The following is a 26,909-nucleotide window of genomic DNA, read 5'->3' as shown; positions in this document are numbered from 1 at the left end:
GGTGCATCTTATAGTCCAGTGCATCTTATAAAGCGAAAAATACAGTAGGTGACCTCCGGAGGCAATTGGTCACACTGTATTTTATTTTGAGGTATCAGAATACATGGGGCTATACAAATGCAAGCCACACTTTTTATTTATTAAAAATGTTGAAAACCATGTAAGAACCATTTTCTTTTCACTTTGCACATACTTGCTACTTTGCTACTTATCCCCAAAAAATACATTTAAATTGTGGGTGTAACATGACAAAATGTGGAAAAGTTCAAGGGGTATGAATACTTTTTCAAGGTATTGTATATACACGGACAAAAAAAGTTCAAGTTTCCAAGTGAAAAAGTTGAGACAACATGGTGGCTCAACAGCTGTAATTGTTTCCTTGCAGAGCTGGGGTTCTTCAACCCATCCATGCATCATGGAGCTTTTATGTTATCTCTACATACTTGCATGGATTTTGTCTAGGTAGTCTAAGTTTCTTTGCCTACTGCCTACTGCAAAGCTGCACTTAGTTCTCAATAAAAATGGTTCTGCCATGTATTCGTGGTTACAGATATATGTTTTCTATTTGTCTTTCGTAGGTTTTGTGTGTAAGTGTGTGTAAAATAAAAGCAGATCATACAGCTGCTACGGGGGCCCTTGAGGACAGGGAGTGAGCCCAGGGTTGTCCAATTCCTTTTGCTCCTAGAGCCATGTTGGACTCCATTCTTTAACTGCTTTGTTGGGGAATTGGCCCAAGAGACATAGAAAGAGTCGGGAGAGGAAATGAACACCAGGAAATTTAGTACTTGGTGAAAGAACTTGTACCATAATGTGAGGATCATTTTGACGTTTGTTATAGGACCCCCTTGCTTCTATAAATGCCACTGTCTAAAATGTAAGCATATGTATAAAAGATATTATATATTATAAAATGTATGTTTTACAACAGGTCGTCTGTGTGGTTAACAATTTTAAGGGAAGGCAGGCAGAACAGGAAAAATCACCCATTGATAATTTGGCACAGATGCCAATGATCAGCATTCCCCGGGTAGAAAGTCCTTTGGAAAAGGTAAGTCCTTGATGTTCACGTCTTACTTTATCTTTTGTCTTTGAAAGTGACTTTAGATCATGTAACATAAAAATAGGCATCTGACACAAAAAACTAGTTGAAAGGGTATACGGCATATCGCTGCGGCTGGCAAGCTGCTTCTCTCCTTTTCTCCTGTCAGCACAAAGTCAGAATAGCAGAGTAATTTCAGACAGACTGTATGCCAGGGATCCACCGACTGACTTTCAAATAGGATTGCCATTTGCCAGGCAGTATATCTACGGTATAACAACTAAGATGCCCATCAAATACGAGATAAGGCAAGGAGACTTGTGAGCATGGAAAAAGGGATTTACCGATTTTCTATTGCCAAATTTAGAGTGTAATTGTCATTTCAGCTTATTTTTAATATAGTGTAGGGACAGGGATATTAAACATTTTTGTAGTATACTTAATGAGGGAAAGATGTTTTGTGTTCTAGAAAACAGGGTGTAAAAATGTCTTCTTAGGGAAGCTTCAACATCATTGCTAAGAAGAGTCTGTCTTTAGCATTTTACTGAGTGCTGAAGATGCCTGTGAGTAACATACAGAGGCTTCCAGCCTACATTGTGTCGTTACCCCCACCCTGACTATGTATATGTGCTCTAAATCTCACCGCTTCTGTGACTTGTTACACACAGGCATCTTCAGTGCTCAGAAGACCTGAAGACTGAAGACAGACTCTGGAGCTGTGATGGCTAACCTCCGGCACTTCAGCTGTGGTAAAACTACAACTCTCAAGATGCACACTTGCTTGGCTGTTCTCAGAACTCCATAGAAATGAATAAGCATGCTGGGAGTCGTAGTATCACCACAGCTGGAGTGCCAGAGGTTAGCCATCACTGCGTCTAGAGCTTTACTAAGAAGACTCTTTAAACCGAAACGACATCTACACTTTAAAGCAAATCTGAGCTCATAAATATTCGTGACTCATCATTATGAACCTTTTTAATACATGATTTTGCCAAAACGGATTAGAGAAAGTGACCCAGCATTTTGCTAGGGGGATCTGTCACTTGTTTATGTTGCCCTTAGTTAGGACACCATAAAACTATAAAAAGGCTATGTAAATTATGCAGTCGCTTCATTGCTCCAGTAAAAAAAAAAAAATTCAAAATATTTTATTTGTACAAATTTTAAGCAGGCCTATGTGTCTCTATGGTTATAGACCACAAACGAACCCTGTGTGTAGTCTGAACCTGAAGACTTGTGTTACTCCTCTTTCTCTGCCCTCTCATCCTGCTAATCTACAGTAGAAACCAAGAAGAGGAACTGTAGAAACAAAACAAATCTAGTGAAGTCCTGCCCGCCCCTGTTTTGCTATGATAGCAGGATATACACCATTAGAAAAGAAGATCTGTCCAGCAACTTCAGAAGGAAGTTTTATCGTCACATATTGTACTTCATGACAGTGCTAAAATTGAGTAAAAAAAAAAATACCAAATTGACAAAAAAAAAATCGAATTTTTCAAATTTTCAAATTTCAATTTCTCTACTTTTATAATAGATAGTAATAATTCAAAAAATAGTTATTACTTTACATTCCCCATATGTCTACTTCATATTTGGATCATTTTGTGAAGGCCATTTTATTTTTTGGGGATGTTAGAAGGCTTAGAAGTTTAGAAGCAAATCTTGAATTTTTCCAATACCCACTTTTTAAGGACCAGTTCAGGTCTGAAGTCACTTTGTGAGGCTTGCATAATAGAAACCATCCAAAAATGACCCCATTTTGGAAACGACACCCCTTAAGGTATTCAAAACTGATTTTACAAACTCTGTTAACTCTTTAGGTGTTCCACAATAATTAATGGAAAATTGAGATGAAATTTCAGAATTTCACTTTTTTTATCCGATTTGTCATTTGAATAAAAAAAATTCCGCTAACAAAGCAAGGGTTAACAACCAAACAAAACTCAATATTTATTGGAAACTATGGGATAAGGTGGCAGTTTTGTTGGTACTATTTTAGGGTACATATGATTTTTGGTTGCTCTATATTACACTTAATGTGAGGCAAGGTAACAAAAAATAGCTGTTTTGGCACCGTTTTTATTTTTTGTTATTTACAGTCTTCATATGACAGGTTAGATCATATGGTATTTTTATAGAGCAGGTTGTTACGGATACCAAATATGACTACTTTTTTTGGTTGTTAGTTTCAGTTTTACATAACAAAGCATTTTTGAAAAAAGAATTTTTTTTTATGTCTCCATATTCTGAAAGCCATAGTTTTTTAACGATGTCATATGTACAGTAGGGGCTTATTTTTTTCAGTATGAGATGACGGTTTGATTGGTACTATTTTAGGGTGCATATGACTTTTTGAATCGCTTTGTTGTACACTTTTTGTGATGTACACTTTTTTTTTTACCGTGTTCACCTGAGGGGTTAGGTGATGTGATATTTATACAGCAGGTTCTTACAGAAGTGGCGATACCTAATATGTATACTTTTTTTTTATTTATTTCAGTTTTACACAATAACAGCATTTTTTAAACAAAAAAATCATGTTTTAGTGTCTCTATATTCTGAGAGCCATAGTTTTTTTTATTTTTTGGGCAATTTTCTTAGGTAGAGTCTCATTTTTTGCGGGATGATATGACAGTTTGATTGGTATGATTTCGTGGTGCGTATGACTTTTTGATCGCTTGCTATTACACTTTTTTGTGATGTAAGGTGACAAAAAAAATGGCTTTTTGACACAGTTTTTTTTTTTTTTTTATCGTGTTCACCTGAGTGGTTATTAAGTCATGTGATATTTATATAGAGCAGGTCGTTATAGACGCGGCAATACCTAATATGTATACTTTTTTTATTTACCGTAAATGTCCTTTAGCAGGCAGAGCAGGGCGGGTGGCCGGCCGGAACTCACTGACGTCACGTGCCTGCTCCGCCTACTTCATTCATAAAGTAGGCGGCGCTGGCACGTGATGTCAATGAGTTACGGCCGGCCGCCCGCCCTGCTCTGCCTGCTACAGGACATTTAGTAAGTAGTACAGATGGGGCTGGGGATCGGAACTTCAATGAAAGCTATTATTATAAAATGTTTAGGCAATAAAGCAGTGAGTGAGCGGTGGGGCCGAAGTACAGTGACCGCACCGGCCCCGCCGCATTTGCATGACACCGGCCCCTCAGTATATTAGGGCATCTGTGGATGCCACTATTATGGGGTGGGGGATATGTGGATGGCACTGTTATGGGGGGGGAGAGATCTGTGGATGGCACTGTTATGGGGGGTGATCTGTGGATGGTACTGTTATGGGGTGGGGGATATGTGGATGGCACTGTTATGGTGTGGGGGATCTGTGGGTGACACATATATAGCAGTGCCATCCACAGATCCACCCCCCATAACAGTGCCATCCACCGATCCCCCTCCATAACAGTGCCATCCACAGATCACCCCCCCATAACAGTGCCATCCACAGATCACCCCCCCATAAAAGTGGCATCCACAGATCACCCCCATAACAGTGCAATCCACAGATCACCCCCCCATAACAGTGCTATCCACAGATCACCCCATAACAGTGCCATCCACAGATCACCCCACCATAACAGTGCCATCCACAGATCACCCCCCATAACAGTGCCATCCACAGATCACCCCCCCATAACAGTGCCATCCACAGATCCCCCCTAACAGTGCCCCCCTCAGATCCCCCCATAACAGTGCCCCCTTCAGATCCCCCATAACAGTGCCATCCACAGATCCCCCCATAACAGTGCACCCACAGATCCCCCATAGTAGTGTCATGCACAGACCACCATTAGTTTAAAACCCACCAAAAGCACATTTTGGTTAAAAATATTTTTTTTCTTATTTTCCTCAAAAACCTAGGTGCGTCTTATGGGCCGGTGCATCTTATAGGGCGAAAAATACGGTAGTAAGAAGTACAGATGGGGCTGGGGATTGGAACTTCAATGAAAGCTATTATTATAAAATGTTTAGGCATTAAGGAAGTGAGTGAGAGGTGGGGACGGAGTACAGTGACCGCACCGCCCCGCCGCATTTGCATGACACTGGCCCCTCCTCCCTCCCCCGTCCAGCTGATACATCGCAGTCTGCGATGCTGCAGCATCGCAGACTGCGATGTAAAATGGCAGCATTCGCCCCCATAAGACGCAGGAGCATTTTCCCCCCACTTTTGGGGGAGAAAAAGTGCATCTTATGGGGCGAAAAATACGGTAAATAAATAAAAAAACAACAATCACAGTGTTGGCTACCTCCTCCACCACTGATTCCTCCTACACCGTCACGTCCACCGCCTCCTCAACCTCCTACTCCACCTCCTAGTTCAAGATTATTATTTTTTAATTTTTGTCTATTCTATATTATTTTAAGTCATTGCCCTATCCACATTTGTTTGCAGAGCAATTGTCATGCGCTTACCCCCATTTTGCTTCATTTTGCAGCCCTCTAGCCCTTACTATGACTATTTTACATTTTAGTGCACCAAAGTTCGGGTCCCCATTGATTTCAATTGGGTTCGGGTTCGAGTTCAGGTCAAGTTTGGATCCCGAACCCAAACTTTGACCCAAAGTTTGGCCAAACCCGGGGAAACCCTAACATCCACGGGTCCGCTCAAACCTACTCATGATTCTTCTGATGTCCATGTGGGTCCAAAATAGGGCACATGATGGAAATGGAATAGCCAGCACCGTGTCTGGCCATGAGTGGCTCACGGTAATTGTGCAGTACATTACATTAGCATTACAGGCATTACATAAGAAACCAAATTTTTTAGATACCCCTAGGTCTAGGGTACTGCACTTCTGTACTACAAATGATCAGTACTGTAATTAATTAATTTAAACACAGCCGAAAGAATGTGATCAGCAAGGCTTGTAGAACTCTTTATTATTTTAATATCACTCATGTTTTGTAGAGCATGAAATTATTTTAGCAAACACAAAAATTGCTGTAGAAAATCATAAAAATATTACTTAAATAGTGAATTAAATTTCACATCCACATCTATTGAAATGTGGACCTGGCCCAAGTCTGTACCATATGTTCACTGCAAAACAACATGTATCAGATTTATTTGTATTAATATTTGGTGCATCAATCCAACAACTATTCATACACATAAATTGTTTTATTTATAATACTTCAGATATGTATTAAACTGTAACGATTAATATGAAGATGAACCAAGATTATACAGATTGTCCACTTTGGACAATATCTTTTTGCTATAAGGGAGAAATGTGAATAGGCTGATCACAAGATGGACTCCAAGGGAAGAACCCAAGCAATCAGCTGTATTGAATCTGGCAACAAGTGTTCAATTTGCTTGCAGTGCCACCATGGGTGAAATGAAGCATTACATAGTTCCCCTTGAAATTAAAGGGTTTGGTTCATCTCATACATTGGTGGCATATCGGTAGGATATGCCACCAAAGTCAGATGGGTCTGGGTCCCACCTCTGGAATATGCAACTATCTCTAAGGCTAGGTCTACACGACGACATGTGTAAGGGCACAACTACACTGCAACATGTGTCGCGCGACAATTTTCATAATGGTAGTCTATGGTGTCACACTGCGACATGCTGCGACAGTCGCGGAAAAATCTATCTTGAATGTTTTTTTGCGACTGTCGTGTCTCAGTCGCTGCATGTCGCAGCGCGACACCATAGACTGCCATTATGAAAATTGTTGCGCGACATTGGTGCGACAAAATGTCGCTCAAAAAATGTTGTCGTGTAGACCTAGCCTAAAACGGAGCCCCCAAAGCGAAGGAGAGTGCACTGCGCATGCTCCGGTTTAAACATCGGAATGGCGAGGATGCCAGGAGTTGAACCCCCAGCAATAATGTATTGATTACCTATCCTGATTACTAAACTCCCAGAAACCCCCTTTAAATCTTGACTTACTTGTTTTGAGGTCTCAAATCCACATGAGAACGTTTGTACTTGGTGTTTTTAATTTAATGCAGTGAAGGCAAATTGTATTTTTCTCGGTATGCAGTCCAAATTATACATACATTCATGCAGCCTTTCAAACATTGAGTCAACAATACATGTCATTTCTCCATGGCAACCACAGAGCGAGGCACTGTGCTTCTGTTACTGTGCAATCAACCAACCAGTGTGTGTAATTGGTCTATCTAACCCTTCCCATTAGTACCCTGTTAACAGTCCTTGAATTTAAAGGGTTGGTGCCCACTCTTGACGTTACATTGTCCATAAATGTTTGGAAATTCTACAATACCACCCGTCTGGAAGGGCACGGGGCCAAGAAAATTACGATTATTAAATTAACTGCTGATTTCCATTACATGTATATCACTATAAGGAAAACATATTGTTGAAATAATCTTAGAAATTAACACTTGAAGGTTCGGCCTGTTTTGGACCAATTTTTTTTTTTTGCCTTTCAAAAACAATAGTTATTTTTTTATCCATTGATACAGCTGTTTGAGGACTTGTTTTTTATGAGATGAGAGCACCTTTTTGGGGTACATACAGTACAGACCAAAAGTTTGGACACACCTTCTCATTCAAAGAGTTTTCTTTATTTTCATGACTATGAAAATTGTAGATTCACACTGAAGGCATCAAAACTATGAATTAACACATGTGGAATTATATACATAACAAACAAGTGGGAAACAACTGAAAATATGTAATATTCTAGGTTCTTCAAAGTAGCCACCTTTTGCTTTGATTACTGCTTTGCACACTCTCGGCATTCTCTTGATGAGCTTCAAGAGGTAGTCCCCTGAAATGGTTTTCACTTCACAGGTGTGCCCTGTCAGGTTTAATAAGTGGGATTTCTTGCCTTATAAATGGGGTTGGGACCATCAGTGGCGTTGAGGAGAAGTCAGGTGGATACACAGCTGATAGTCCTACTGAAAAGACTGTTAGAATTTGTATTATGGCAAGAAAAAAGCAGCTAAGTAAAGAAAAACGAGTGGCCATCATTACTTTAAGAAATGAAGGTCAGTCAGTCAGCCGAAAAATTGGGAAAACTTTGAAAGTAAGGGCTATTTGACCATGAAGGAGAGTGATGGGGTGCTGCGCCAGATGACCTGGCCTCCACAGTCACCGGACCTGAACCCAATCAAGATGGTTTGGGGTGAGCTGGACCGCAGAGTGAAGGCAAAAGGGCCAACAAGTGCTAAGCATCTCTGGGAACTCCTTCAAGACTGTTGGAAGACCATTTCAGGGGACTACCTCTTGAAGCTCATCAAGAGAATGCCAAGAGTGTGCAAAGCAGTAATCAAAGCAAAAGGTGGCTACTTTGAAGAACCTAGAATATGACATATTTTCAGTTGTTTCACACTTGTTTGTTATGTATATAATTCCACATGTGTTAAATCATAGTTTTGATGCCTTCATAGTCATGAAAATAAAGAAAACTCTTTGAATGAGAAGGTGTGTCCAAACTTTTGGTCTATACTGTATATTTTATTGATTGCCTTTTTATTTTATTTTATTTTTTTCCAGTGGATAAAAAAGAAAACTATTGCTATTGGGGTTTTTTTCATATTTTTTTTCTGCTGTTTACTAAGTAGTGAAAATAGCAAGGCAGATGCCAGGTAACGGATTAGCTTGAGTTATATTTAATCCCTTTTCCATGACAAAACAGGTTTTAGGGAAAAAACATATTTGCTCAGGGCCACTTTTTGAGAGCCGTAGCTAACTTTTTCCATATGAGGATTTTGTTTGAGGATGAGTTGTAATTTTTATTGGTACCATTTTGGGGTTCAAATAAGTTTTGGAATCATTTTTAAAAATCTTTGTAGGGGGATAGAATGGAGAAATATGGGCTAATCTTCTATTGCTTTTTTGTTTTTATGTTTTGTTACGTTGTGCTGTGTGGCGTAAAAAATATGCTATGTTATATGGTTCGTCCATATGAGGTGGTCTACTGGTCTCGTACATGTTTTTATTGTTTGCATTTTCATTAAAATAGGAGTTTTGAAGGTTTTTTAAATGTTATTTAATTTTTGCAAGCAAATTTAAAGCTGCAGTAATTTGAGGCTGTCATTGTAATACTGACAGGCAACCTATTAGGCCATGCCATACTCATGGCATAAATGGGGGCATTGTTAGACTCTTGGGTGCCGTAGTATCTCATCGGCAATCCATAATTGCATCACAGAGCGCTGATGTGTAAAGAGAGGGAGTAACTGTCATCTGTCAAGCTTCTTAGATGCCACAGTTTCTATTGACTGCGGCTCCTAAAGGGGTTAAAAGGCCAGGATCAGAGATCCCAGCTGTCACCACGACTACTGCTGCTGATTGCACGGGCACAGCTCCTATGCCTGCATGATCACCACAATGTACCTGTATGTCATGGTGCTTTAATGCATGGTAATTTATGATGTCCAGGTAGGTCATGATCTGGTAAGGGGTTAGCAAAAAAAACTTGTAGCATTATAAAATTTAAACCACAAGTAATTTATAAAATCTAATGTATGAGCATAAACACTCACTAACATGACCATAGTATGGTTCGATCTACAGTAAGTTTTGATTCGTAGAGCATAATACAGAACCCACAGAAGTCTATAAGCCCATACAGGACCTCTGTGTGCCTTCTGTTTCATCAAGTTTTTTCAATGGATTCTATTCGGTAGAGATTTTCTCTCCTAGAAGCTTTGCTTGTATGCAAAAGTTGACTTAATAAGACATTAACTATAAAACATAACTAGCATAAATCATGAATAAATCATTTACCGTAGATACTGTACATGCTGTAACATGACAGTACTAGTAATTCTATGAAAATAATAGTGACATAATGATGAGAAGTCACTAATATAACAACCAGATCGCAGCAGGCATGTTAACCCCTTAAGACCAGCCTTTTTGGGCCTTCAGATTCAAGATTTTTTTTCTTCATTTTGTTATTGTTGCATTTCAAGAGCTGTACGTTTTTTTTTCCATCAACAAAGCTGTTTTAGTTTTTTTTTTGTGAGAGTGTTACTTAATATCAAGGGCCGATTGGCCATAGACCTTACAGGGAAATTTCCCGGTGGGCCGATGCCCAGGGGACCGCCTAAGCCCTCCTCATGGCCGGCCAGTAGAAGTTTTTGGGGATGTATTTTGTGCTCATGGGGGCAGTATTTTGTGATGGACTGTGGTATTTGGCTCTGTTGGGGTGGTATAATGTGTCACAATATGGTATTGCTGGCTCTGCCTTCCATCAATTTTGACCCAACAAATCAGGGCCACTTTAAGTACCCAGTCCGCCCCTGCTTGATATTAGCATCATTTTAAGGTACTTTTCTTTATTTTTGCAATGGACTATGCGGTATATATAATGTTGACTTTATTCTGTGAGTCGGGACAACTGCAACAAAACCAAATTTATATCTTGTGTTTGGTACAGTTTGCTGACTAAAAACAAATTTTAGGGGGGGGGGATATTGTGGTGGGTGGGGGGAGCCCTGACATCACTTCTCTGATCAGAGGACACCTTCAGTAGGCTGGTGTATAGGGGGTTTTTAGGTGTTTTTGAGGGCTTTCAGTTTTTTTGGGCTCGTGTACAAAAGTTATTAAATGCAGGACAAACAGACATTTTCTTGTGATGGCATTTTTCTTTCACCCCCCTAGGTGCATTTTTTTGGGTCACAGTTTTTTTTTTTTTTCTAATTTCAGGATTTTCTGAATGTGGTGTTTGTCATTGTTTGGTGTTTTTGTACTTTAGATAACCATTTTTTTTAAAGTGCCAGTATGTGTTGTACTTTTTATTTACATTTTTGTACATACTTTCCCCTTACTGTTCTACAGAGATATAGTTACATTACAGTAGGTTACACACTTTGCTGTAAAACATTCATGGCAAGGGCATGCAAAAAAAAAAAAACACTAATTTATGTGGGCAAATGCTCCACAAAAATGCCTACAAAAAAAGCTGCAAAAACTGCTGAGAAAGTCAAGCATTGAAATAAACAATAAAACAATGTTGCAACACACTTAGGTTTCACAATTCAGTCAGTTTTGAAAGCCAAAATCAGGAGTGGATCATAAAAGGAGAGAGAACATTAAGAACAGATATGACTTCTCCTCTTTTTTGGAATTCACTCATGGTTTTGGCTTTCAAATCTGCGTCATGAAAGCTGAAAGTGTGACCTTACTCTTAGGCCTCATGCACACGACCGTTGTGTGCATCCGTGGCCGTTGTGCCGTTTTCCGTTTTTTTTCACGGACCCATTGACTTTCAATGGGTCCGTGGAAAAAACGGAAAATGCACCGTTTGGCAGCCGCATCCGTGAGCCGTGTTTCCTGGCCGTGAAAAAAATATGACCTGTCCTATTTTTTTCACGGCCAACGGTTCACGGACCCATTCAAGTCAATGGGTCCGTGAAAGAACACGGATGCACACAAGATTGGCATCCGTGTCCGTGATCCGTGGCCGTAGGTTAGTTTTTATACAGACGGATCCGAAGATCCGTCTGCATAAAAGCTTTTTCAAAGCTGAGTTTTCACTTCGTGAAAACTCAGAACCGACAGTATATTCTAACACAGAAGCGTTCCCATGGTGATGGGGACGCTTCTAGTTAGAATACACTACAAACTGTGTACAAGACTGCCCCCTGCTGCCTGGCAGCACCCGATCTCTTACAGGGGGCCGTGATCAGCACAATTAACCCCTTCAGGTGCGGCACCTGAAGGGGTTAATTGTGCTGATCACGGCCCCCTGTAAGAGATCAGGGCTGCCAGGCAGCAGGGGGCAGACCCTCCCCCCCCTCCCCAGTTTGAATATCATTGGTGGCCAGTGCGGCCCCCCCCCTCCCTCTATTGTAATAATTCGTTGGTGGCACAGTGTGCGCCCCCCCCCTCCCTCCCGCTATTGTAATAATTCGTTGGTGGCACAGTGTGCGCCCCCCATCGGCCCCCCCTCCCTCTATAGCATTAACAACATTGGTGGCCAGTGTGCGGCCTCCCATCTCTCCCCCCCCCATCATTGGTGGCAGCGGAGTTCCGATCGGAGTCCCAGTTTAATCGCTGGGGCTCCGATCGGTAACCATGGCAACCGGGACGCTACTATAGTCCTGGTTGCCATGGTTACTTAGCAATAGTACAATAGTAGAAGATTCATACTTACCTGCTCCAGGCTGCTGCTGCGATGTTCGTGTCCGGCCCGGAGCTCCACCTACTGGTAAGTGACAGGTCTGTGCGGCGCATTGCTAAATGAACTGTCACTTACCAGTAGGAGGAGCTCCCGGCCGGACACGAACCTCGCAGCTCCCAGGTAAGTATGAATCTTTACTATTGTACTATTGCTAGTAACCCGCTGCCACCAATGATCGGGGGGGGGGGGGGAGATGGGAGGCCGCACACTAGCCACCAATGTTGTTAATGCTATAGAGGGAGGGGGGGCCAATGGGGGGCGCACACTGTGCCACCAACGATTTATTACAATAGAGGGAGGAAGGGGGGGGGGGCACACTGTGCCACCAACGAATTATTACAATAGAGGGAGGAGGGGGGGGGGCCGCACTGGCCACCAATGATATTCAAACTGGGGAGGGGGGGGTCTGCCCCCTGCTGCCTGGCAGCCCTGATCTCTTACAGGGGGATATGATAGTACAATTAACCCCTTCAGGTGCGGCACCTAAGGGGTTAATTGTGCTGATCACGGCCCCCTGTAAGAGATCGGATGCTGCTAGGCAGCAGGGGGCAGTCATGTACACAGTTTGTAGTATATTCTAACTAGAAGCGTCCCCATCACCATGGGAACGCCTCTGTGTTAGAATATACTGTCGGAAATGAGGTTTCACGATCTCACTCATATCCGACAGTATATTCTAACATAGAGGCGTTCCCATGGTGATGGGGACGCTTCAAGTTAAAATATACCATCGGATTGGAGAAAACTCCGATCTGATGGTATAAAAGGGACTCCAGACTTTACATTGAAAGTCAATGGGGACGGATCCGTTTGAAATGGCACCATATTGTGTCAACGTCAAACGGATCCGTCCCCATTGACTTGCATTGTAATTCAGGACGGATCCGTTTGGCTCCGCACGGCCAGGCGGACACCAAAACGACTTTTTTTTCATGTCCGTGGATCCTCCAAAAATCAAGGAAGACCCACGGACGAAAAAACGGTCACGGATCACGGGAAAACGGAACCCCGTTTTGCGGACCGCAAAAAAATACGGTCGTGTGCATGAGGCCTTAGGATGTGAAAAGGCAGCAAATTTGAGTAGAAAATACCAGATAAGTAGAAATAGTATAATAAATGTCATTGCTACCCATAGTTCTGCTCAACACAACTGATGACTCTGGAAGAAAGACTGCATCGATTGGGTTGTTCATATCACCAAAATGTAGTTCACGACCATGAGGTCTTTATACACATGGGTCAGAGAACAGTGGTATACCATAAGTATATTATGATGTCCCTATAATGCTCTCACTGGGCAGAGACCCCAACGAAAATATACCCTAGTGGACTGTGACAAACCTTATGTACAGCAAATAGATTAGTGATGTCAAGCCACTGAAATTGAAAGAAGGATCACAGGAAATTGTAGGTTGAGCTGTACTCTCCTCAGCATATGCATGCGTAAACCTTTCATGTCTGTTATATGTTGATATAGATGTGAATAAAGCACTTAAGGTGGATTTACATGAGGAGAATCGGGCAGATTATCAGGAATGAACGTTCCTGTGAACGCTCGTTCTCAACAATCTACCTGTCTAAAGGTGCAAAATGCTCATTAGTGCGGTCTAAACAGTGTTTTGCTGCTCAGAAACAATGTAGCTGCATGAGAATGAGCCATTGCAATAGCGATCCCTCATCCTCATACTGTGGAGGTGATCGCTTCACCCCCACTTCACAAGCAGCTGACTTTCAGGAAGGAGCACTGCTGCTCCTAGTCCCGTGTAAATGCACCTTTAGGCCCCTTTCACACGAGCGAGTTTTCCGCACGGGTGCACTGTGTGACATGATCGCGTTGCGCCCGCCCTGAATCTGGACCCATTCATTTCAATGGGGCTGTGTAGATGAGCGTTTTTTTCATGCATCAGTTTTGCGTTGCGTGAAAAACGCAGCATGTTCTATATTCTGCAGTTTTCACGCCACCCTGGCCCCATAGAAGTGAATGGGGCTTCAGTGAAGAACTTATTGCATCTGCAAGCAAGTGCGGGTGCGATGCGCTTTTCACTGATGGTTGCTAAGAGATGTTGTTTGTAAACCTTTAGTTTTTTTATCACGCGTGTGAAAAACGCATCAAAACGCATTGCACCCGCGTGAAAAAAACTGAACAACTGAACGCAATAGCAGACAAAACTGACTGAACTTGCTTGCAAAATGGTGTGAATTTCACTGAACGCATCCGGACCTAATCCGTATAGTTTGTGTCAAAGAGGCCTTAGGCCCTAAGGCCTCTTTCACATGAGCGTGACGGATTGGCTCCGGATGCGTTCAGTGAAACTAGCACCATTTTGCAAACAAGTTCAGTCAGTTTTGTCTGTGATTGCGTTCAGTTGTTCAGTTTTTTCTGTGCGGGTGCAATGCGTTTTGATGCGTTTTTCACGCATGTGAAAAAAAACTGAAGGTTTACAAACAACATGTCTTAGCAACCATCAGTGAAAAACGCATTGCATCCGCACTTGCTTCGGGATGCAATGCGTTTTTCACTGAAGCACCATTCACTTCTATGGGGCCAGGGCTGCGTGAAAAACTAAGAATATAGAACATGCTGCGTTTTTCATGCAACGCAGAACTGATGTGTGAAATAAAACGCTCATGTACACAGACACATTGAAATGAAAACTCGCTCGCGTGAAAGGGGCCTAAACCTTCTGAATCACTCCTTCTCCCTTTCCATAGACATACAGTGGGATGCGAAAGTTTGGGCAACCTTGTTAATCGTCATGATTTTCCTGTATAAATCGTTGGTTGTTACGATAAAAAATGTCAGTTAAATATATCATATAGGAGACACACACAGTGATATTTGAGAAGTGAAATGAAGTTTATTGGATTTACAGAAAGTGTGCTATAATTGTTTAAACAAAATTAGGCAGGTGCATAAATTTGGGCACCACAAAAAAGAAATGAAATCAATATTTAGTAGATCCTCCTTTTGCAGAAATTACAGCCTCTAAACGCTTCCTGTAGGTTCCAATGAGAGTCTGGATTCTGGTTGAAGGTATTTTGGACCATTCCTCTTTACAAAACATCTTTAGTTCATTCAGGTTTGATGGCTTCCGAGCATGGACAGCTCTCTTTAAGTCACACCACAGATTTTCAATTATATTCAGGTCTGGGGACTGAGATGGCCATTCCAGAACGTTGTACTTGTTCCTCTGCATAAATGCCTTAGTGGATTTTGAGCAGTGTTTAGGGTCGTTGTCTTGTTGAAAGATCCAGCCCCGGCGCAGCTTCAGCTTTGTCACTGATTCCTGGACATTGGTCTCCAGAATCTGCTGATACTGAGTGGAATCCATGCGTCCCTCAACTTTGACAAAATTCCCAGTCCCTGCACTGGCCACACAGCCCCACAGCATGATGGAACCACCACCATATTTTACTGTAAGTAGCAGGTGTTTTTCTTGGAATGCTGTTCTTTTTCCTCCATGCATAACGCCCCTTGTTATGGCCAAAAAGCTCAATTTTAGTTTCATCAGTCCACAGCATTTATTCCAAAATGAAGCTGGCTTGTCCAAATGTGCTTTAGCCCACCTCAAGCAGAAATGGCTTCCTCTGCATCACTCTCGCATACAGCATCTCCTTGTGTAAAGTGCGCCGAATGGTTGAACGATGGACAGTGACTCCATCTGCAGCAAGATGATGTTGTAGGTCTTTGGTGCTGGTCTGTGGGTTGACTGTGACTGTTCTCACTATTAGTCACTTTTGTCTAACCGAGATTTTTCTTTGTCTGCCACTTCGAGCCTTAACTTGAACTGAGCCTGTGGTCTTCCATTTCCTCAATATGTTCCTAACTGTGGAAACAGACAGCTGAAATCTCTGAGACAGCTTTCTGTATCCTTCCCCTAAACCATGATGGTGAACAATCTTTGTCTTCAGGTCATTTGAGAGTTGTTTTCAGACCCCCATGTTTCTACTCTTCAGAGAAAATTAAAAGAGGAGGGAAACTTACAATTGACCCCCTTAAATATTCTTTCTCATAATTGGATTCACCTGTGTATATAGGTCAGGGGTCACTGAGCTTACCAAGCCAATTTGAGTTCCAATAATTAGTTCTAAAGGTTTGGAATCAATAAAATGACAACAGTGCCCAAATTTATGCACCTGCCTAATTTTGTTTAAACAATTATAGCACACTTTCTGTAAATCCAATAAACTTAATTTCACTTCTCAAATATCACTGTGTGTGTCTCCTATATGATATATTTAACTGACATTTTTTATCGTAACAACCAACGATTTATACAGGAAAATCATGACAATTAACAAGGTTGCCCAAACTTTCGCATCCCACTGTATATGGAATGTTGGAATCTAATTCTTTGGTGAGCAAGCAGAGAGAAAGTTTATAAAAGAGGGAAGAATAAATTAGCTGACACTAGAACTAGGCCATATTGTCTGATAAGATATATTATAATGTTTCTAATTGCTTATACTTTGGATTTGTGCAAAGATGTTTGAAACGATTAAAATTTTCTATCAAGCGTCATGTCAACCAAACAATCTAAGTTCTCAGAAAGTTTAGGTATGCCATGTGGAGTCATTCTGATATTTTGATATATAGAATATATGCCGAATGCCGATAAATTTGACATTTTCCCAGTATGCTTTTTCATTTTGACTAGTGGATCCTATGGGAAGCTAAGATCAGAATTAGTAGTGCCCCTTTCGATCAATTTATTTATAATGTTGAAATATGTTTTATGTAAGACGTTGTGATTAATGGACCTTCTTCAATTGTTAATGAAGGGTTAGCAAACATTCTGATAGTATGATGAATAACCACTGCAGTGTAGACTGCAAAGCCAGAAGCCCAAGGGAGCATTAAACATGGCTTAATAAAAGGTCCTGCTGATTTCTATCTCATTGTAAATTAACACATCTCGACACCAAATAGCTTCTCGAATTGGCTGCACAGCTCAGAGATTAATACTTAAAGACTTGGCAAGACATATTCGAGATTTAATAGAAACAAATGCAAAATCACCAGTCACCCTTTATTTCTACTGAAAATAAATATAAAATGCTTGGACATTGTGATGTCCTCAGATTATTTCCGGTTATCTGTGTACAAGGTACAAGTTTACGGATATTCAGGATAAAAATTCTACAAATAGCGCCACATACTGTAGATGTAAGCTCAGTCTTAGCACTTTTACTTGCCTTTGACTATACGTAAGGGCGGACTGGTGATAGACCCTATCGGGAAACTTCCCGGTGGTTCAAAGCCCAGGATGCTGTCTGAGCCAGGCCACCAGCCATGGTAGTTAATGATCTGACGCTCTCCTTCTGACTCTTGAATTCAACTGTATTGCTATCCTGAGGCAGTTGGAGTAGGAAGACAGAATGTGGCAGCTGGCACTGGCCACCACTAAGGGGCAGTTTTTGTGGAGGTATTTTTTGCTGCTGGGGCAATATTTTGTGATTAACTTTGGTATTTGACTCTACTGGGTGGTATAATGTGCCACAATATAGTATTGTTGACCTTGCCTATCTGTGTTGGCCCTGGCTTCTGTCAATTTGGACCTGACTGCAAAAGGGAGTTTTTTCAGAGCCATCTTAAGTTCCCAGTCTGCCCCAGATATAGAAGCAACATTAGTTGCCCAGTCTAAGGTTTGGAGGAGATCCCCTGGATATTTATTAGGACTGCTATAATTTAATTGTATGTTTTATACTAATAATGTGTGAATTGCATTGGTTCATTTTCTGTTACCATTGCACCATGTTGTTGCTGCCTAAAATATGTCTTGCACTATGCTCTTAAAGGGGTTGTCTAGCCTTTTTTAAGTGAGCCTATCCTCAAGATAGGTAATTGCTAGTAGATCTGCGGGGTTCAACACCTCACACCCCTGCCTATAAGCTGTTCTGTGTAGCTTCGTCACCAGAACTACTCAAAACTGTGACTACTGTAGTGGACAGGGGTTGTAACTGTAGCACTGCAGTGATAAGCTCTGTCCATTACAATGTTGACAGTGCTGTGTAGCTACGCAGCTACACAGAACATCTGATCATCGGTGATGTGGGGTGTCGGACCCTTGCTGATCATAAAGTCATATGTATCCCAAAATGGTACAGATAAAGGCTACAGCTTATCCTGCAAAACAAAAAATACACGCCATAACACAGAGCTTTCAGCAGAAATAAAAAATGGCTCTCAGAATATGGAAACACAAACATAATTTTTTGTTAAAGTGTAGTGATTGTGGAAAAGCAATAAAAAAAATGATAAAAAATTTGGTTTTGCTTTATGAATCAACCAGAAAATAAACCGCCATAAAATGCCACTTATTCCTTCCCAGAAAAACTTCATAATTATGTTTTTTAATGGATATGTACCCCAAAATAGGGCCATTGAAAAATACAACTCGTCTTACAGAGAGATGATAAAATGTAAGAAATCGCAAAAACATAAAGTCCAAGGCTAGCTCTGGAGGTAAGGGATTAAATAAGGTGCTTGATACATTTTCACATTCACAACTTTTCTCAATAAATTTATGATTCAGCTCAAGCTATAAACAGGAGTTAATTACCGTTTACATCAAATCTCATCAGTGTTGATATCTGTTTATAGTTCATGAGGGAAGGCAATTTAGTTTTAGTGTAAAGCATTATGATGGCAATATATATGTATAAATTAACAAGTTACTGAGATGACATTTGGATAGACTTCAACCCTTTCAAGTGACTAAAACAAACCTTATGATGAAACCTCTCTGAGACAACCACCCAAAACTATCCTGAATAACAGTCTTCTAGAGGGGTGGTCCTCTCAAAGAATATAGCCAGTCTGCAAAGTATATAATGCAAGTGAAAATGATCTAGATAAGTGCTCATTCAGACGACCATATCCGTTTTTGTGGTCCGCGACTTGCAGATCTGCAAAACACGGATACCGGCCATGTACGCTCCTCATTTTGCAGAACAGAACTGCCAGACCTATGATAGAAATGCCCATTCCTGTCCACAATTTCAGACAAAAATAGGACATGCTCTATTTTTTTTGCGGGTCCATGGAACAGAGGTACGGATGCGGACAGCACACAGTGTGCTGTCCTCATCTTTTGATGTCCCATTGTTCCACTAAGTTAGACGTGAGAATGGGCCCTTAATGGGTGGTCATCTCAAAAACACTTTTCGCTGTACGGACAATCACTTGTAATTGTAGATACAGTAGTAATGCTCATTGCATGTGACAATAATGAACAGAGAATGCTCAAAAGGGGCAAGAGGGGCTTGTTCACACATTGGTTTTGTTTTTCAGGATCCATCACAGATTTGATGGATCTGTGTTGCCATGGATCTCTTAGGCTGAAATGGGTTTCATTTTTATTTTACTAGGTAGGATGGGGCCAGTGTAAACGGTGTCTTATGAATAGAGATACACAATAGGTACAGTAGTTAATTATTTTACAGATTTTTGCACCTATGCAGAAGATGTGTGGTTGACCACAACATGTTAACCTGGGGCGCATTGCTCTTCTACCACTTGTTAAATGAAGATAAACTCTGCTCCATTCCTATTATCTTTACCCATATTTGTTAGAATGCTATACTAGTATATTAATATATTCATAGTAAGACTAATATTAAAAAGGTTGTCCAGGATTTTACTATTGATGGCCTGTCCTCCAACACCCCACATCCTCACCGATCAACTGTTCTGCAGTAGCTCCGACACCAGGAGTCAGCTCTGGAACTACTTACATGTAGTTTGGACCATTGTGTGGTGGACGGAGCTGATTACTGAAGCACTGCTCCTATTGAAGTGAAATGAGGACATCCCTAAAGTAACTAGGACCTGTGTAGTTTTGGCTCCAGAGCTACTGCAGAACAGTTGATTGTTGGACTGTGGGGTGTTGGACCACCGCCAACAAGATTTTGATCCAGTGTAAAGGCCATTAATAGGAAAATTGTGGACAAGGACTTTAAAATGGGTTGATGGTGTTATTTAAAACCAGCCTAAAGCCAGTAAGGGTAATAAAATTAAAAAATAAAGCTATATTCACTAGATAAACCACCACTGGTGTACCGCAGTTCTGGACCTACCTATCTATCTTTGTTGAGTCAGCAATGACGTGTCCGTATACCTTACATGACCACTGCAGATCACAGGCCTTCAGTGGTATGCAGCACAAGACCGCTAAGGCTAGTAATTGGCTGTTGCAATCAGGTAGAATATACAGCACATCGACCAGAGACTGTCAGGAAGGACCAGAGCTGAGGTGATGGGAAGAGCGGGGGTATTAACTGGCGAGTATACAGGGTGGGCCATTTATATGGATACACCTTAATAAAATGGGAATGGTTGGTGATATTAACTTCCTGTTGGTGGCACATTAGTATATGTGAGGGGGGAAACTTTTCAAGATGGGTGGTGACCATGGTGGCCATTTTGAAGTCGGCAATTTTGAATCCAACTTTTGTTTTTTCAATAGGATGAGGGTCATGTGACATATCAAACTTATTGGGAATTTCACAAGAAAAACAATGGTGTGCTTGGTTTTAACGTAACTTTATTCTTTCATGAATTATTTACAAGTTTATGACCACTTATAAAATGTGTTCAATGTGCTGCCCATTGTGTTGGATTGTCAATGCAACCCTCTTCTCCCACTCTTCATACACTGATAGCAACACTGCAGGAGAAATGCTAGCACAGGCTTCCAGTATCCGTAGTTTCAGGTGCTGCACATCTCGTATCTTCACAGCATAGACAATTGCCTTCAGATGACCCCAAAGATAAAAGTCTAAGGGGGTCAGATAGGGAGACCTTGGGGGCCATTCAACCTGCCCCACGACAACCAATCCACTTTCCAGGAAACTGTTCATCAAGGAATGCTCGGACCTGACACCCATAATGTGGTGGTGGGTGCACCATCTTGCTGGAAAAACTCAGGGAACGTGCCAGCTTCAGTGCATAAAGAGGGAAACACATCATCATGTAGCAATTTCACATATCCAGTGACCCTTTTAGACTTTTATCTTTGGGGTCATCTGAAGGCAATTGTCTATGCTGTGAAGATACGAGATGTGCAGCACCTGAAACTACGGATACTGGAAGCCTGTGCTAGTATTTCTCCCGCGGTGTTGCTATCAGTGTGTGAAGAGTGGGAGAAGAGGGTTGCATTGACAATCCAACACAATGGGCAGCACATTGAACACATTTTATAAGTCGTCATAAACTTGTAAATAACTCATGAAAGAATAAAGTTACGTTAAAACCAAGCACACCATTGTTTTTCTTGTGAAATTCCCAAAAAGTTTGATGTGTCACATGACCCTCTTCCTATTGAAAAAACAAAAGTTGGATTCAAAATGTCCGACTTCAAAAGGGCCGCCATGGTCACCACCCATCTTGAAAAGTTTCCCCCCTCACATATACTAATGTGCCACAAACAGGAAGTTAATATCACCAACCATTCCCATTTTATTAAGGTGTATCCATATAAATGGCCCACCCTGCAGTTTCTTTTTTTTTACGTCATTACATTCAGCGGCTTTGGGATGGTTTTTAAATTGCTCAAACAAACCCTAAAAGGTGTTTTAATATCAGACGTAGAGTATTTCTAAAGAAGAGTCTTCAAATCTGCATCTACCTGTAAATAAACGAGAATCTAGTTAAACTTCTATGTCTGACATAGACCACACAGGATCATAGCGGAGAAAGTTATGACGAAGAGGCGGAAAATTCCAACTCAGTCAGGAATCGGTTTGGAAGACTCCTCTCTTGGATCTCAGGAACGAATCGCTTCGAATATCTACATAAATCAAGGCAATAACTGTATGTGCGCGAGAGCGCACCTGTGTGACGGCATGTGGTGCTCGTTTGAGATTGCTGTGGTTATGGCGTGTGCAGGAGGTGTATTTCTTAATGAAAACTCGGGTCCTTGGTCATAAAAATGCTTCTCTTTTTTGTTCCATTTTTTGTTTCTAATCTCAGACGATACCTTTAAGGCTCTATCAACATGGTGTATGGGGTATATAGTTGAGTTATACTTTTTCATTTCCTCCTCTGTACTCTGTGCGCAAAAAAGTATGTAACTTTATGAAACAGTTTGTCATACAGCTAGATACATTTGGCCATTGGAAAAAAAAATACAGTTTTTGCTGTACCGAAATTTTTTTTTTATACAAATGTAAGTATATGTTAATGTTTTTATATGTTAAATATGCCCTGAAATCGCATGAAAATAGAGCCTTACTGATGATGATGAGACAAATGCTCACAAAATGGTGAGCATCGAGCAAAAGAAGAAAACTGTAATCCTTAGGTTACAATTATTAGCATGAATGACAGCAAAAAAGGGGACTAAAGATACATAGAGCATTAAAGTGAATGTGACATCAGAAAATGAATTATTGTTTAAATCACATTTTTATGTGAAAGATTATTTCAGAATTTTTTGTGGTTATTGTTTTAATTTTCCATATCACTATCTATATTGAAAAGAAATCTCTAAAATTATGTAGTTTTCACACTGAGCACCAGACCTAATTATAAGATGAGACTTCCTATTCTGTAAAGGTAACATTTTAATAGTCATCAAATTATCATAGGCAGGATTGCAATAACAGATATCACCTTTGTATAGCTAACACAGGTCCCACCATGCACAATAGTTGATATCGCAGCTTATTTGCTCCCTCTTGACCTCTTCACAGGTCACAGAGCATGCCCAGAAAACTCTCCCACGGAAGTCAGTGGGGTCCTCGTCTGTCCATTGTGTTAGTTGCGCCATAGTCTGCGGCTTTTCCTCACTCACGCCAGGTCTAAAAAAAAAAGTGTGCTTGGGCGGGGAAGGGCCAGTAGAAAAAGGAAACTGTATATTTAGAAGCAGCGGTGGATCTGCCAAAGTTATGGAGAGGCCGGCACCTCTTTATAACTCTGGCGGATCCATCACCAGCACAGGGGCTTATTAAGAGAAGCATCTAAAATGCCAGTCTTAATGAATGACCCCCAAAATCTCAAAATATTCTATGGATAAATTAAAATATCCGGTGATATCTCTAATCCTAACATAATTGGAAGCAGCGCCCTTCCAATGCTTGGAGTAAAGCAAAAGTAATAATATTATTTATATTAATTTAGAATTTTTTTAGTCGAGGCTTAGGTTGGTTTTATGCTAGCGTTAAAATCTTTTGGCAGGCTGTTCTGGCAGAGGAAAAGCCTGCTGGAGTGCATTGTATACAGCACAGCTGGATACAGCCTGCACCACTGGAGCCCATTGACTATAATGGGGGATCCAGGTGAATCCCAGGATTAGGGCCAAATCTCAGCACTGATGCCAGAAGGGTCATATTATGGTAATTGGGTCTGGCAGTGCTGCGACCCTTCCTGGATATGCTGACAGGCTTTTCCTCTGCTAGAACAGCCTGCAGGAATATTTTAACACTAGTGTGAAACTAGCCTTATATGGATGATGCTCGACTCATGAAAAGGTGAGTTTATTCAGGTTATGCAAAATTTGGCTTAGCCTAGGTTCACATCACCTTTTTGTCTTACAATTTACACTCTAATCAAATGGCTGGCACTCCACTTATTGATGTGCTTTGGTGCTCAGTGGTGGGGAGATATCCCAATGTTATAAGATAGGAAATTCACGGCACTCAAAATAAAGGAAAATGCTAAATTATATCTTTATTGAAGCCACTATTCGTTTTCAATACATAAGGCCAACGTTTCGGTCCCTCCCGGACCTTGTTCACGGCCTGTGGTTTGTGATGATCATTGAGTGAGGTGAACAAGGTCCGGGAGGGACCGAAACGTTGTCCTTATGTATTGAAAACTAATGGTGGCTTTAATAGAGATATAGTTTTGCATTTTCCTATATTTCGAGTGCCGTGAATTTCCTATATTTTGCTTACAATTAACGTATACTAAAAGCATATGTTAAACTGATGCGTCAGATGGATGCCATACAGTGGCATCTGTTATCGTAGAGTTCTATTGTAAAATAAAATTAAATGTTAACTTACACGTTGTTATGTCAGACAATGCAAAGTAACATAGTAACATAGTTCATAGGGCCAAAAATAGACATCTGTTCATCCAGTTCGGCCTATTATCCTGAAAAAAAAAACTGTGAGGTAGAAGCCAATTTTCCCCACTTAAGGGGAAAAAATTCCTTTCCGACTCCAATCAGGCAATCAGAATAAATCCCTGGATCAACGACCCCTCTCTAGTAGCTATAGCCTGTAATATTATTACACTCGAGAAATACATCCAGGCCCCTCCTGAACTCTTTTAGTGAACTCACCGTCACCACCACCTCAGGCAGAGAGTTTCATAGTCTCACTGCTCTTACCGTAAAAAATCCTTTTCTATCTTTGTGTACAAACCTTCTTTCCTCCAGACAAGCAAAGGATGTCCCCTCGTCACAGTCCTGGGGATAAATAGATGATGGGATAGATCTCTGTACTGACTCCTGATATACACTCACCTAAAGAATTATTAGGAACACCATACTAATACGGTGTTGGACCCCCTTTTGCCTTCAGAACTGCCTTAATTCTACGTGGCATTGATTACACAAGGTGCTGATAGCATTCTTTAGAAATGTTGGTCCATATTGATAGGATAGCATCTTGCAGTTGATGGATATTTGAGGGATGCACATCCAGGGCACGAATCTCCCATTCCACCACATCCCAAAGATGCTCTATTGGGTTGAGATCTGGTGACTGTGGGGGCCATTTTAGTACAGTGAACTCATTGTCATGTACAAGAAACCAATTTGAAATGATTCGAGCTTTGTGACATGGTGCATTATCCTGCTGGAAGTAGCCATCAGAGGATGGGTACATGGTGGTCATGAAGGGATGGACATGGTCAGAAACAATGCTCAGGTAGCCCGTGGCATTTAAACGATGCCCAATTGTCACTAAGGGGCCTAAAGTGTGCCCAGAAAACATCCCCCACACCATTACACCACCACCACCAGCCTGCACAGTGGTAACAAGGCATGATGGATACATGTTCTCATTCTGTTTACGCCAAATTTGGACTCTACCATTTGAATGTCTCAACAGAAATCGAGACTCATCAGACCAGGCAACATTTTTCCAGTCTTCAACAGTCCAATTTTGGTGAGCTCATGCAAATTGTAGCCTCTTTTTCCTATTTGTAGTGGAGATGAGTGGTACCCGGTGGGGTCTTCTGCTGTTGTAGCCCATCCGCCTCAAGGTTGTGCGTGTTGTGGCTTCACAAATGCTTTGCTGCATACCTCGGTTGTAACGAGTGGTTATTTCAGTCAACGTTGCTCTTCTATCAGCTTGAATCAGTCGGCCCATTCTCCTCTGACCTCTAGCATCCACAAGGCATTTTCGCCCACAGGACTGCCGCATACTGGATGTTTTTCCCTTTTCACACCATTTTTTGTAAACCCTAGAAATGGTTGTGCGTGAAAATCCCAGTAACTGAGCAGATTGTGAAATACTCAGACCGGCCCGTCTGGCACCAACAACCATGCCACGCTCAAAATTGCTTAAATCACCTTTCTTTCCCATTCTGCCATTCAGTTTGGAGTTCAGGAGATTGTCTTGACCAGGAGCACACCCCTAAATGCATTGAAGCAACTGCCATGTGATTGGTTGACTAGATAATTGCATTAATGAGAAATAGAACAGGTGTTCCTAATAATTCTTTAGGTGAGTGTATTTATGCATAGTAATTAGATCTCCCCTCAATCATCTTTTTTCTAAAGTGAATAACCCTGATTTTGATAATCTTTCAGGGTACTGTAGTCCCCCCATTCCAGTTATTACTTTAGTTGCCCTCCTCTGAACCCTCTCCAGCTCTGCTATGTCTGCCTTGTTCACAGGAGCCCAGAACGATACACAGTACTCCATGTGTGGTCTGACTCCATGTGTACTCCATGAGTAATTTGTAAAGTGGCAGGACTATGTTCTCATCACGGGCATCTATGCCCCTTTTGATGCAACCCATTATCTTATTGGCCTTGGCAGCAGCAGCCTGATGCTGGTTTCAACAGCTTAGTTTGCTGTTCACAAAAATTCCTAGGCCCTTTTCCATGTCAGTGTTACCCAGTGTTTTACCATTTAGTATGTATGGGTGACTTGCATTATTCCTTCCCATGTGCATAACCTTACATGTGTCAGTGTTAAACCTCATCTGCTACTACTTTGCCCAAGCCTCCAATGTATCCAGATTCAACTCCCCCCTCATTACACTGTAGAGGGCCGACACCTTCAGATTTATACTTTTTACCAGTTATATAATTGTAGAACATTTTAGGGTTAGTTTTGCTCTCTCTGGAAATTAATCTCTCGGTCTCTAGTTTGGCTGCTTTTATTTGTTTTTTACATATTCAATTTTTTCCTTATAGTTTTTCAGTGCTTCCTCGCTACCCTCCTGTTTTAGTGATTTAAATGCTTTCTTTTTGTCATTTATTGCTTTCTTGACATCTCTATTTATCCACATTGTTTTTTAATCTCTTCCTTAATCTTTTATTGCCATAAGGTATGTACCTCTTACAATTAGATTTTAGGATACTTTTAAAAATATCCAATTTTGTGGCTGTATTTTTATTTTTGAGGACTTTGTCCCAGTTAGTTATGCCTATGGCCTCTCTTAGTTGGCTAAATTTAGCTTTTTTGAAGTTTGGCATTTTTGTTCCTCCCTGAAGAAACACTCTTTTGAATGACAATTGGAAGGTTATTACTTTATGGTCACTATTTCCCAGGTGTCCACCAA

General features: G+C 41.1%; 1 protein-coding gene across 1 annotated transcript in view; it reads left to right on the top strand.

Annotated features, from left to right (window-relative positions):
* The window catches only part of PLPPR5 (phospholipid phosphatase related 5), a 303,783-nt gene that overhangs the window by 262,214 nt on the left and 14,660 nt on the right, over nt 1-26,909 (top strand). Inside the window, exon 5 of the mRNA XM_040408734.1 lies at nt 929-1,048. Coding sequence (XP_040264668.1) covers nt 929-1,048 — 120 coding nt within the window. The remainder of the gene's footprint in view (nt 1-928; nt 1,049-26,909) is intronic.

This window comes from Bufo bufo, chromosome 9 (assembly GCF_905171765.1).
Source record: "Bufo bufo chromosome 9, aBufBuf1.1, whole genome shotgun sequence".
NCBI classification, from domain to species: domain Eukaryota; kingdom Metazoa; phylum Chordata; class Amphibia; order Anura; family Bufonidae; genus Bufo; species Bufo bufo.
Note: the sequence above shows the minus strand (reverse complement) of the source record. Positions and strands in the feature narration are given on the sequence as shown.